Source organism: Epinephelus moara, chromosome 6, assembly GCF_006386435.1.
Source record: "Epinephelus moara isolate mb chromosome 6, YSFRI_EMoa_1.0, whole genome shotgun sequence".
Taxonomy (NCBI): Eukaryota; Metazoa; Chordata; class Actinopteri; order Perciformes; family Serranidae; genus Epinephelus; species Epinephelus moara.
In genome coordinates, this window is record NC_065511.1 from 39,778,989 (window position 1) to 39,792,624 (window position 13,636).

The following is a 13,636-nucleotide window of genomic DNA, read 5'->3' on the forward strand; positions in this document are numbered from 1 at the left end:
CTTCACGTGGGTCAGTTTTATTTACTTTGGCTCCGGCTGAAGCCAGGAGCACACTGTCAGACCTCCCCCACTAGGAAAGGGTTGATTTAAGAGAGACAGAGCACGCAGGAGGAAAAGCTGAGAGCTGAAACACTAAAGTTCAGTTGGCTGATGTCAAATCTGTAGATGTTTTACAGCTTTTATCAGATCTGCAGCAGTCCCTCTTTTGACCTTAATTTTTATCTGAGCGAATATTATGAAATACATACTGCCTGAATGCAATCAGGTCCTGTCAGTCCAAGTTAAACTGTGACAACAGGTCACACGAACACTGGTTACTGGGTGAAATATTGACTTTGGACACTGGAACACTGAACTTGTGACCAGCTGGAAGTCTGTGTTATGTAGAAGAGCTGATTAAGTCAGGAGGTCATGTTACAGAAACATTCATTCATTCATTTACTAATAACCAGATCCTTATGTTATCATTATGAGACATTGTGAGATATGCAGCCCGTCTAATCAAGGTTTTAGTTTGTGGTGGTGATCCCATCAGTTAAGATGGAGCACACACAGGTTTAGGTGACTTCTAACAGCCTGTTTACACAACTCTAAATCAGTGACTTAAATCTGGTGTTGACCCTCAGACTGATTTTCAAGGTTAAAATAAAAACAGGAGCAGATCTGAGAAAAGCGAAGCTTCTTAATACAATATAATAAAATGAACTTGTAACAGGAGGAATTACAAACATGGATCTGTCTCTGATATCAGTAAGTCAATAAAGGTTCAAATGCCTGTAGGATCTTTGGTGTTAGACTCTGGAGTGACAGAGACATCATGATTAAAATTCAGTATGTTTAGGGTTATAGTTCAACTAGGCCATTTAATTGGACTTCTGTCATCGTCCCAGTACACAAGCACGGGAGGGGATTTGATTTAATAACCAAACTATGTCAGACTCCTCTACGATAGGTGGAGATATGCCCCCTTTCAGCTTGTTATGATTGGACCTTTTTCCTGTTGACCTATTACGTCACAGAACAAACAATCGATTAACAAGTTAACTGGTATCATGGTGGACAACATTACAGCTCTGTACATTTTGTCCGTCCAAAAATACACGGCCCTGGATATAGAATTCTCCATGTTGTTACCGGCTTCTTCTTCTGTTACACATTTAATGCTTTCAGGGCGGAAACTGTGGAGCATGTGGAGAGTGACTAGGCTAGTTTGGGTCTGACTGACTGTATACATGCAGGAGGAATTCGAGTCCCAATCACATAAGCTCTTTTTAGATAGGAATTGTGCAAATTTGCAGGAAAGCCCAATCAGTCTTTTTCAGCATTGGCAGTATAAAAACAAAATCGGGGAGTGCAGCAAAATGCCGCCTACCTACTTTTGTTTATACAGAATGCGCCTTTTTCGGGGCAATGGGGGGCGTGAGCAAGTAACAAAACGTGTAGCTCAGCGTGTGACGTAAACAGTGACGTGGGAGGGAAGTCGCGGCTGGTCAGTCCTTCGGCGATTCTCTTGTAAATCGGCTCGTTCTTTACCATTCCTGTCATGTGACAGTTATTGGCCTCTTCATTTGCAAGGGCAAGGAGGGCGCACCAGTTGCTCATCTTTACAGTGTCTGTCAGGTTTGCGTTTCCCTCTTGCTACTAGCTGCTCACTAATTCCTGCTATCAGCTGTTTCCTGTTTATCCACCGCCAGTGGGTCTCACGTGCAGCGTCATCAACAGCTCCTCCCACATGTCTTCAACAGCCCCTCCGGTTGCGGAAGGCCGCCTCGGTCTGTTTAAACTTAAAAGGTTCCGCCAATATGTCTACCCTACGAGGCGGAAAATTGGGCACCTCGGATCAACTCGCCAATCCACCTCTGTGTGTATAAACGGTCGCAGCTTGCCGGCAGAACGGCCCAACATTCGCGGAAAATCTGGCAGTGTAAAAGGGGCTATTATCTGGGTGTGTTAGTCCAACTTTGAGAAATTCGATATAGTCCAATTTCAGTCAGACTGACATGTTTACATGTACTTTAAAAGTCCGATTTCAGTCGGACTAACACAATAAATCAGTGTCCTCTAATGTCATGTAAACGTACTGAGTTTATAAACACCCTTTTACGATTTTTTTTCAACCCTGTTGTTTCTCAATAATTTCTTGAAAAGAAGGATGCAATTTGGAAAAACGAGACACTTAGTTTAAACAGTTGTGTCTGGTTTAAGAGTATTTGTTATTTTCTTTAAAAAAAAACAAACCTCCATCATTTACAATGAAAACATTTTTTATTTATCATTCGGTTTTTTAATTCGGTGCTGTTTACAGACGACCTGCTGTGCTCTGATTAAAAGCATTAGAAGCAAATACACAAAACGATTTTGCAACTTTACAGCTGGAAAATCTGCACAAATACAACAAAAAGAAAGTGTGTAATTCTCAAAGCTCCCCAAAGGGTGAGATGAGCCCCTGACTGCACTGCCAAGCAAATGGTGGCTCAGTAATCCTGAGCTTTCTGCATGTACAATATAAATAAGGTCATATGCAAACATACATTTGGAGCAAATTTGGCCCCTTTCTGTGCAAATGCAAAGGTAGTTCAGTTTAAAATGACCAGCGCTAACAGCCACATGCAGTTTACAGTGAAATTATTAGTCTTGGTGGTAACAAAGTACACTGACAGATTTGGATATTAAATCCTAATACAGTTTCTCTGTGTCACATTTTAACTCCTGTCTGAAGTTTAGAGGAACGCCTCTGCAGCTCGTCAGTCAGAACCTGTAGCTTTTCTGTTTCTCTCTCCCTTTCTCTGCCCGCTGTGTTCTTGGCGTTTAGGCAACATTATTCTCTGGCACATGGATGACTGTAATCAGACAACAAAAGGTGCAAACTGCACACGGATGCAAAACTTTATGGGTCTGTTTGCACTGTGACATCATTAGTACAGTATCCTTTGTGACTCAGACCTTCAGACGAGGCCGATAGCGGTCGCAAACAATGTGAAATTCATGGTGCTATCAGCGGCCGCAATCCATTCTTTGTGAAATCACTCATTGCTGTGTTATCTTAACTGGAAGTGAATCAGCTAAACTCTGATTTCACAGTTTGTGTGTGTGTGTGTGTGTGTGTGTGTGTGTGTGTGTGTTGCAGTCTTACTCCTGGTTCGACAGGTGGCCCTGTAGTGATCTGGGTTCATCAGCAGGTGGTCAGCCATCTGATCTGCAGTGTGAGGCTTATAGTCACAGTCAGAGCACTGCAGCAGGAACACACTGAAACACACAATAAAAAAGGTTTGTCTTCATTAATATCACTTTAACAATGAACACTTTATGTGAGTAGCAATGGACTTGCACCCATCTGTGCGCCCATGGGCATGTAGGTCTTAAATGAGATGTGGTCAGGTGCATTTTAGGCGTATTGCAGACTGTGCCATTGATCAACAAAAACCTGGTCAAAAGTCATAATGGCGCAGTATTTTCCTGCTATTTGAAGGGCGCAATATTCAGATAGTAACATGCTCCTGCAGAGGCCTGTTCACAACGTACGTACGGTCTGTTAGAAACACACACAGGGACACACAGATGATTTGCAGGCCGGTGAAATAATCCATCATTAACGAGGAAAATATTAATATTATTTGTTACATGTGACCTTGTGCTGTATTGCACACCCTACTGAGTGTTTGTTGTGTCTTCTCTCTCCCTATCTCTTCCTCCAGGAGCGCAGGACCTGAGAGCAATTTGGCAGGAGAGAATCAAAGGGAGCTGAGGGGCGGATTGGGGGAGACACAGAGACACATGCCCGCAACAGCCCAGCAGATGTCGTGGGTGATAATTGTCATTCCTGCCTTGTTCCCTAGCACCATTTACCTTGTTGGGTTTTGTTACATTTGTTTGGGTTTGAGATGGCTGGTAGTTCAGTTCTCAGATTTTGTTTGGTTCCATTTAGTTTAGTTTAGTTTAGGGGGATGAACTGGGTGCTATGGCTCGCTGAGTGGCTGCACAGCAACTTCCACATCTTTTATTTCTTTTGGCCGGGATCTCCAACTCCCTTTGTTTCTTTATGCTCTAAGTCTGATTCCGATTTTGCAAACAATAAAATATGCTGATTTTTATCTCTGCAACCTGTGGCATCCTTTATATGTTCCGGTCTCCAGTAGAGCCATGGTTTGTTTTCAGAGGCTGTCACATTATTTAAAGCACGAACATAGCAGAGCAGAGCACAGCTGCTGTCTGACTCCTCATTAAGAGAGATGCTGAGAGCATTTATGCATCAGAAGCAGCATTAATTCCTTGATTATTTCAGACACTAAAAGTTTAGTTATGTTTCCTCTGTCAAGTTTATTGTTTTCCCGCTTAAATGTCCCACGGTATTGCTAAATACAACCCCTTTGCCCCTTGCACTTTACTTCGTGCCCAAATTATGCTCTGTTTAACAGGCAGAAATAGTTGGACTCGCCTTAAACTCACTTTACACCATGTACTGTAGGTTGTCTAAATAAGGCCCGATATCATTTATAGAAAACAGCTTCAGTAGTTAAAATCAAAGCTGAGTTGAAGTAGTTTTAAATCTGATCAGAACTCTGATTGTGTGAAACGCTGATCAACATTCTTACCATTCAGACCAGATGTGATACGTACAGTATGTTGTTCACAGACTCTGGTCCTGTACAGTTTGTGTGTTCACCTTTACCAATAAATGAAGTTGAAGAAGATGAACAGAATTAAATTTAAACTCAGATATTTCACGTTAGAGAGCAGGATACAGAATACAAGAAGAACATTTTCAGACTGTCTGAACACAAACTTCTTCTGTTGTGTATATTAATGTTAAACAGCTCCACATGTAAAAACATCTGTTCTCCATGAAGACAGTAAAACCTGCAGTCTGACAGTAACATTCACATTCATTAATATTCATGTACACTGTTTTGTTGTGATGGTCAAAGGAGTTTCAGTGATGAAGAGCGACACCTGCAGGTCAGACTGAGTCACTGCAGCACTAACACAAATCAGTCACACTGTGATGGACAATAAAGTTTTGTAAGAATTGTGAGCGTGAATGAAACATGAGGAGGTGTCTGTTTGAAAGTCTGATAGTTATTGATTATATAATTTTTTGTTTCCGTTTTATCTGACTCTGCTCTGCTTTTCTCTTTGGGAACAAGTGGTACAACTCAAACTGAAAGCAGCTCAGTGATCGATAAACAATGATTTGATTTGAACGTGATTGATGAGCAGTGGGTCTCACCATGGAGGAGGCAGTCGGTGCAGAGGAAGAACTTTGTCTTTGGATGGCGGCACGTGGTGACTGAAAACAACAAACAACAAGAGTCAGAATCATAGAGGATAAAGACTGAACATCATAAAAGGAAACAAGGAAGATGGTGAATAAATTCATGTTGTTGTTTAGAGACACGAGACACACAGGGAGGAAAATGAGCACAAGATAAAAACATGAATTTTAACATTTCAGTTCATTATTCAATTTAATGTGAGAGTTTCAATTAATGCGTTTTGAATATATTTCCATTTAACTCTCACCATCTGCTTTTCATTTCAGGCTTCTTAACAACCTTTAACTTTTAGTTTCATTTTATTTTATTACTGCAGTACAGTGAGTGGTACTGTGAGTGTGTTCTTACTGGATCATGTGGGTAGCGTAGGCCCTGGAGCAGCAGCTGCTGTAGGGACACAGCAGACAGGTCACGTGAGTTGGGTAGTGAGCCGAGAAGTCGGAGGCGTCGGTTCCACACTCCAAACACACCAACCGGTCTCCATCATATGAGGAAGACCTGCAAGAGACGAGACGAGACGAGGCAATATTTAATCTCAGTACAGATACTACCATGAGTTTTTATACAACTTGTATCCAACATTTAAACACTGATAGAGAGATAGAGCAGCAAATGAGGAATAAGCCGCCGCTAAATAGTCCCCGGCAAAGTCGCTATTTTTATCTGTTTTGTATCATGTAGTTCAGACCAACTGATTTCGACATGACACTCCCCTCTGGCGCCACCCTCAGGAGAAACCTTAAGGTTTTTTAGTAAGTCTGACCTGTTGTGGACTCTGCGGCTGACCGGTTTCTTGGTTGGTGATCGAGGTGATTTCTGGAAGGGAGGGCTCCTCTGGGTCGGAGACTTCTCTGTCTTGATGTTGATTGGCTGGATGAGGGAGGCGGGGCTCTGGAAAGGTCGGCTACCTCCTGATCCCAGAGACCTGATCTTCCCGTAAGTCCTGATCGTCACCTGGAGACACATGAATCAATAATGAGAACAGCCGGGGACGGGACTTGAGTCCAGACAAGCCTTGTAAGGGGTTCAGAGTCTAGTGAGCTGACCTTTGACCCTGGTGGCAGTCCGTCGAGCCTCGCAGGTCGCCGGAAGCTGCGGTGGTTTTCCAGTTTGTGCTGCATTTTGTCCTTCAGGAAGACGAACTGAAGACGACACCTGTTACAGTGGAAGGCCTGGTTGACCTGAGGGAGAAGACGGACGGACAGAGACAAAGAGGACGTTTTATAAAAATGAAACATAAATTATGGATGTAACAGAACTGATCCCCGACTGTTCACTGCAGGATGTTTGGTTCCATACAAAGTAATTACTGTCTAATGAGGTCAACACACCTATCATAACGAACATAAACTCAGTGTAACAACTGTTGTCTGTTAGCTGAACTATGCTAGTCAGGTTAGCATGTTTACCTGTACAGGTCACACAGACAGTCCCTCCTTGATGTCGCAACAACAGTTCTGCACGACCTTGCAATTCCGTCAAATCACCACAACTTAACCACAAATTTGACCATTTAAAACGAGCCCTTCTCTGTAGAGCTACACACAGAGTACTGATTTGCTGTGCCCCACTGTGGGGGTACGAGCTCTGTCACACACACAGTGATAGGGCTAACGGTTGGCATCACATGGCTATCCAACGGTTAGTTAAGAATGAAACAACTGAGTGGAGCTGTTCTGGTGTCGGTGTGAGATTGTTGGGAATGCTGAACGGCTCGGTGTCGGATGTTAGCTGCTACTGTTGCCGCTGTGTGAGCTTATGTCAACTGGGCACAGAGAGCAGGAGGAGAGCGGCTTGAAAACTTTTCCGTGACTTCTGAATGACCCATAATAAACTTTTTATCTTACCAAAATTTCCTTTGCATTTTTACACAGAACCAATCGACGGTGGCATCACTCCACTCTGATGTGTGATAACAAACTGCATCCCAGCATAACACAATTAAAGGAGACGTGACAGGTGTGACATGTAACACAACAGCATCGACCTCATGGTGTGACATAACATACGCGTAAGCAGCACTTAATTGACAATAAGAATGGCATAACATGTCTATCACAACCGTTTAGCTTCTCTGTTACATGGCAACTAATCTCATCCTCTGCTCGGAGGGTAAGGAGCTCCTGAATGTCATTGTTTTCCCAGTTTGCAGACATTTACAGCCACTGTTCTTCTTCTGTGAGTTAGCCTCTAACTGCTAACAGCTGCTATTTAAATCTCCCGCTGCATAACAGGTAATCAATACGTCACACCTCCCCCTCCCTGGTCACGTCTTTCTGGCTTTATGTTTTACACAGACCTCATTTTGGGGCTGTTACTACTTCCGTTTCTGGCTCAGAGGTGAGACAACTCTGCACCCCCTTTCCGTGATCGTACCCTACACAGCATGGCCAGGCCGCATGGCGGCGCAATATTACTGCCTTGTATGCCATGTAAAAGTGGCTAATGTTTGAGGGTGCAGGAAGCTGACACAGATCCTGCGGGAATTGGCAGTAATAGATAAAACACTCTGCAGGAGAGGGCGGTTATGGTCAGATATCAATGAGGAGAGGGCAGGAGCGGGATACTAATCAAAAGTCTCGGGCAGGGCTTTATCTTTCACTGAGAATTATTGATAACAGGTCAGTTGATTGTTAATGTTTCTCAAAATAAATGACAAAAAGCTTGTTTTCTGTTTGTGTTTTCACCAAATACTGAAAACTTACACCAAATATACATATATTATAAAACATATATGTATAGTGATATATATATTATGAGCTGTGTGTGTGTGTGTGTGTGTGTGTGTGTGTGTGTGTGTGTGTGTGTGGTTACCTGGTGTTTCAGCAGGTGCTGCTGGTAGCTGGTGGGGTTTCTGGTCACTTTCAGGCAGAAAACACACAAAAGGAAGCGAGACTCTCTGTGAAAGCTGGCGAAGTGCTGCACTACGTCTGAGTAGAAGGACGAGCGAAATGAACACACCTGAAAATCACACCTGAGTTAATGAGGCCCGAGGGCAGCCGGGTTAATTAGGTCAGAGGTCAGAGGTCGTACTCACCTGGCAGACGTAGGGCATCTCTCCTGGTTTGTGGTTGGACTTCATGTGGTTCAAGAAGGCCGGCTCGTTCTCAAACGCCCACTCACAAATACGACACATACCTGCGAGAGAAAAGAAGTATCATAAGTCCAGTCCAGGAAAACACATTGGTTTTATATTTTCAGGTGTGTGTGACCAGGTGTGGTTCTTACTGGAGGAGAGGGTGGGGCCATGCACCTGCTCCTGGTGGCTCTGGAGCTGACTGCGAGACGAGAACTGTCGGTAACAGAACCTGCAGCACGTCCTCTCATCACCTGCTCCTCGTGCTCCAATCAGCTCTGAGTGCTGGAGCATGTGCTGCATCAACCTGCACACACACACATATAAAAGTAAACATAATGGCTGCTGCAGCAGGACAGTGCAGGAGTGTACAGGTGCTCAGGAGTGTACAGGTGCTCGCTGGTCCCACCTCAGGTTGTTCTCGGCCAGGTGTGAGCAGCTCTGGCAGGTGAAAGTGCAGGTCTTGATCCCCAGTGGTTGAGGTTTCCTCAGACTCAAGTCACCCTCATAAGTTCCGTAGTAAAACTCCTCCACACTCATCACCACTCTGGTGGGGTCGGATGTCGGCGCTGATGATGTCACACCTGGGGTGGTGACGACAGAGGGGGCGGGGCCAGGAGCTGCTGAACCAAGTGACACACAGAGTCATGAAGCACGGTAACCATGGTAACACAATATAGTCGCACTGCACAAGTTTGAATGAGGTGATTGTTAACAGGACCCTGATGTTCCACAGGTGAGAGTTTGGACCAGCTGTGATCAGGTGAGCACTTCCTGCTCTCCTTCACAATAAAAGTCTTGCAGCCCGTAATGAATTCTGTAAAAATTCTTTTGTTTTTATATAATTGTTATGTTAATAAGGGTTTTTGAGGAGACATTTATTCCTGAGATTTCATAGAGAAGGTTATTCATCCACACATCTCATAATTTTTTTAAGATCTTTAAGGCTGAGACGAAGCAGCTTCTGTACCAGCAGTGATTCCTTTCACTTGTTATTTCTGTAATCTGTTATTTTTATTGAGCCGTAACCAAAATGAACCGATAATCTGTCTTCTCAAAGACGAAAATCATTGTGGAATTTCTTTGTTGTACAAATTAGATATTTAAAATTTACAGCAACACAAAGCAAGTAAAACATGTTTATAGACGTATAATTATGAACCAGATTTTAAAAAGTAACCGTAGTACCAGTATCAATAACTGCTCTGCCCGTACCGCGGCTGAACGTGATTCTGGTGACTCCATTGGCCGAGCCAGAGGGAAGGGCGGGGGAACCTCCCACCTTCAGGGAGCTGGCTCCGCCCACCTGGGTCATCTGAAGGTTAACTGGAGAAAACAAAGGATCAATCAATAATCAATGCATATGTCAATCAATCAATCAGTTCTGATCAGATTTCTGTAGGCTAACCAGGTCCTGGCGTGCTGGTGCGGATGGTCAGCGTGGCGGGCAGCTGCATGGTGGTGAAGGTGGAGCCAGGCTGGGTGGGGCCTCTGGAGGGGGCGGGGCCTGGTCTGGTCTGGATTGCCTGGCCTTGAGGGAGGACTGGAGACACGCCTACGCTGGGCCGCACCAACTGACCCAACGACGGGGCTGTGAGGACAGGAAACAGGAAACAGGAGTGATGAGTGACCCAATTGATAATCAGATCTTATTTCTGATTGATTATTGTCTGGTGGCGTTCAGGTGTCCTACACTGGATCAAGGTGAGTGGCTGGACCGTCTGCCCCGGCTGCAGGTTCAACACCAGAGGGGTGCCGTGGTTCATCATCGGGAAACCCTGTACAGTAAACACAAGACATCACAGTGACATCACAGGCACTGAACAGAAGCATGAGCAGAGTGAACCTAACATATGACCACATGACGCCGCTGCTCGCCACCTTACACTGGCTGTGCCTTTTGTATTGATTTCATAATTCTATTGCGCTAAAAGCATTAAATGGCTTCACTCCAAATGCGATGGTTTGTGTATCTGTGTTGAACAGTACAAGGTCACGGTCCGGTGCACACAGCTGCGGACATAATACATTGTATGCAGACTGATGTGTGTGATGTGGAACCTAAGTTCACAAGCGTGAGTGCCCCCCACAAACTTGTATCTGTACACTGTTAGCAACACATGCTGAGGCTCACACAACAAGCTGAGTGGCTGTGAGTCAGTCACTCTCTTTGGCCCCTCTCCAGTGGCTCCCTGTGACTTCAAAAAAATTATATGGAAATGAATAACGGTATTTTTTTATGATTTTAGTTTTTATTCATCACTGTTGTAGGCTGAAAGTGATGTTTACATTCTCCAATTGTGAAAGCGTGTAGCCTATACACTGAATACATTTTTTTATAAACTTTTCGTCACCTAAAATGTGCTTCATCAGTCTACAGTCTGGTCCCTTTCCTCTTAATTTTGCCAAACCTCAATAGCAAACTATAACTCGCAGCATTCACAGACAAACACTTGTCTTTATCTGGACACATTTTCTCCACAAACAGCATGCTAACGTTATTAGCACAAGCCTATGGCATTTTACATTGTATAAATTAGCCTAGCGACTTTTTCCTCTACTCACATGAAGCCAGGGACAACAGCAACATTTAACAAAGGTAAAGTTACAAAATTCAGCTGACAAAACAACTGTTTTACACTAAACATGTTTTCCAAACAAATACAACATGCTAACGTTATTAGCACAAGCCTATGGCATTTTACACTGTATAAATTAGCCTAGCGACTAGCGGAGATTTCCTCTGCTCATATGAAGCCAGGATAAATCACACACAAGACTTAAAATGCTATTTTTGTGGAGGTTTTATTGTCTTCGCAATTTATTGTTTCTTATCTGTGAAATTAAAGTAAACTTTCATTACAAGGCTCAAATATGTTTTGTGCAGCTCTAGGTGTTTTGTTTTCATTTTGATAGTTGAGGGTGCAGATCCCTGCAATTAATGAGAGTTAATGAAACCGCAGAGCTGAACGACCCTGTGGGTTCTTAATCAGCTTCAAAAGCATCAGAGAGAGAACTGAAACACATCAAACACGCTGACGCACACTCAGTGGCATCACCAAGATGTGCCGAACAAAAAACAAAACAAAAAACTAACCTGTGTTATTTACAGTTTCATAAAATGAGAGATACTTCTTAGTTTTACAATAATAACTTTATTTACCAAGTAACAAAATGCTTTACACGCTGTTTATGGAGGTTTTGTTGTGTGAGGCATGAGAAGAGTGCACTGCAGTAATCTAACCAGGATGAAATGAATACATAATTTAATGTGTTTAAGTTCTTGGCAGATAAAAGAAACAGAATTAATAAGCTGTTGAAGCTGAGGTTACAGCCTGTTGTGACTCGTCGCCTTTTGGGTGTTTGTACAGTGTAATACACACACGTTTAAAATGTTCCTGATTTTTTTAATATTAAAAACAATTACCAAAGTTGGCGGTGGAGCAAAATGTTTCCTCAGTCTGTTGTAAATAAATGAAAACTGTTACCTATGTATTTGTTTTCTCCTGCTGTACCTGTGACTTCTGCATCCACCTCTAGTTTGCACTTGTACTAACCCCAGTTTACACAGACTGATTAAACCACCTGAGAACTCCATGTTCATCTTTCTGTAAACATCCACCAACAGTCGTTTTCTGCTTAAGTATGTAACATAGCTTCAAACAAAGCAGAGGGTGTGTTTGTTTTCTGTACCTGTGTGGTGAGGAGGATGGGCTGGGCGTTGTGTGTCCCGGGGGCTGCTGGGAGGAGAAACGTCCCACCTGGCGTCTGCGTCAGGAAGAGGGGCCCCTGATGGGTCTGAGCCATCAGGGTCTGAGCTGCTGCAGGCGTGGAGGAGGCGGGGAGGTGTGAGACAGAGGAAGAGGAGGTGATGACGGAGGAAGTAGGAGGAGCAGGCCTCACAGAGGAGCAGACGATCTGAACAGGAGGTGAAGCTGAGGAACAAGAAAACAGAGACTTGGTGAACTGTTTCTGGTGTTACACATAACAAAGAGACAGCGCAATTCTCACAAACAAAAAAATACTGTCACTGATGATTCACAGTGAAGAAGTTCTAAATGAGTTTAGAGCAGAAGTGAATATACAAATTATTTCTGGATATTCAAACCTCTATCTGTAACACTCAGTACGTTTACATGCACATCGAGCTATGGTTACAGCTCCACTAGGCCATCTAACTGGACTACTGCCCTTGTCCCAGTATACAAGCACAGGAGGGGAATCCATTTAATTACTTAAGTATGTCTGACTCCTCTACGACAGGTGGAGATATGCCTCCTTTCAGCTTGTTAGTGTTGGACCTTTTTCCAGTTGACCTATTACATCACAGACCAAACAATCGAGCCTCATCCAGCTGTTCCAACACTTTTTTGAACAGCTGATGCAGCATGAACTGTGTCTCCTCGTCTGTCCAATAATACACGGCTCTGGATGTAGATTTCACCATTATGTTACCAGCTTCTTCTTCTGTTACACATTTAATACTATTGGACTTCCGGGTCAAAGCCTGGGGCGTAAACTGTGGAGTAGTGCTGCACGATTTGGTAAAAATGTGCGATTGCGAGTATGGTGGACAATATCGCGATTGCGATTACAATATAATTACAATAAAATATAATAAATAAATGGTATCATGAGTCTTTTTGCTTGATTCAGTGTTTCCCCTACATTATATCAGGGGGCACTAACCTGACAGTTATTTTTATGGACAGACAGTGTGTCAATGACCATCAACAGACTGAGCACAGTCAAACACGCTGCTCACACAGCAGCGCAGCACGAACTGTACACACAGCGGAGCGAGCATATGTTGCGTTCAGGCGTTGTCACGTAAGTGACAAATTCCAGCGCCATAGCACAACACAGCAGCATGTCAAGTGGGCCGAACCCGAGCAAAATTGCTCAATTTTTCATTTGTTATGGAGTCCATGATTTCCCTGTGACACTTACAAATGTTTGCTCAACTGTGCTCGGATGTTGTTTTATGAGGCTCTGGCGGCTCTCAGTTGTCTCTTTGTATTTAACGTTACACGGCTCGGCTTTCTCTTTCATGCACTCTTCCTACTTTTCCCTGTGCTGTGCTGTCTCAAGTACTGATATAGATTGGTCGTGTTGCCGCGGGACGTGGTGACTTTAACTTTTAAACTTTTACACAGCACGTCTTTCTGTTCAACGTCCCCGTACCTGAATCCAAAGTATCGCCATGTAACAGACGTTTTTTTCGCCACCAACTCAGCCTGTTCATGGTCGAGCTCATGCTCTTCTTCAGCGTCTGTGTTGGTCACTG

General features: G+C 43.7%; 1 protein-coding gene across 6 annotated transcripts in view; it reads right to left on the reverse strand.

The window, feature by feature from the left end:
- pogzb (pogo transposable element derived with ZNF domain b) overlaps nt 1-13,636 on the reverse strand; it is a 38,326-nt gene that overhangs the window by 20,065 nt on the left and 4,625 nt on the right. For 3 of the 6 annotated variants that reach the window (XM_050045715.1, XM_050045721.1, XM_050045720.1), the window contains exons 4-16: nt 12,043-12,284; nt 10,043-10,127; nt 9,758-9,940; nt 9,538-9,675; nt 8,759-8,972; nt 8,502-8,656; nt 8,311-8,411; nt 8,088-8,234; nt 6,320-6,454; nt 6,037-6,227; nt 5,622-5,771; nt 5,228-5,287; nt 3,134-3,246 (exon numbers count right to left, since the gene is read on the reverse strand). In XM_050045715.1, coding sequence (XP_049901672.1) covers nt 3,134-3,246; nt 5,228-5,287; nt 5,622-5,771; nt 6,037-6,227; nt 6,320-6,454; nt 8,088-8,234; nt 8,311-8,411; nt 8,502-8,656; nt 8,759-8,972; nt 9,538-9,675; nt 9,758-9,940; nt 10,043-10,127; nt 12,043-12,284 — 1,914 coding nt within the window. The remainder of the gene's footprint in view (nt 1-3,133; nt 3,247-5,227; nt 5,288-5,621; nt 5,772-6,036; nt 6,228-6,319; nt 6,455-8,087; nt 8,235-8,310; nt 8,412-8,501; nt 8,657-8,758; nt 8,973-9,537; nt 9,676-9,757; nt 9,941-10,042; nt 10,128-12,042; nt 12,285-13,636) is intronic. The other 3 variants (XM_050045719.1, XM_050045717.1, XM_050045716.1) reach the window with 3 other exon arrangements.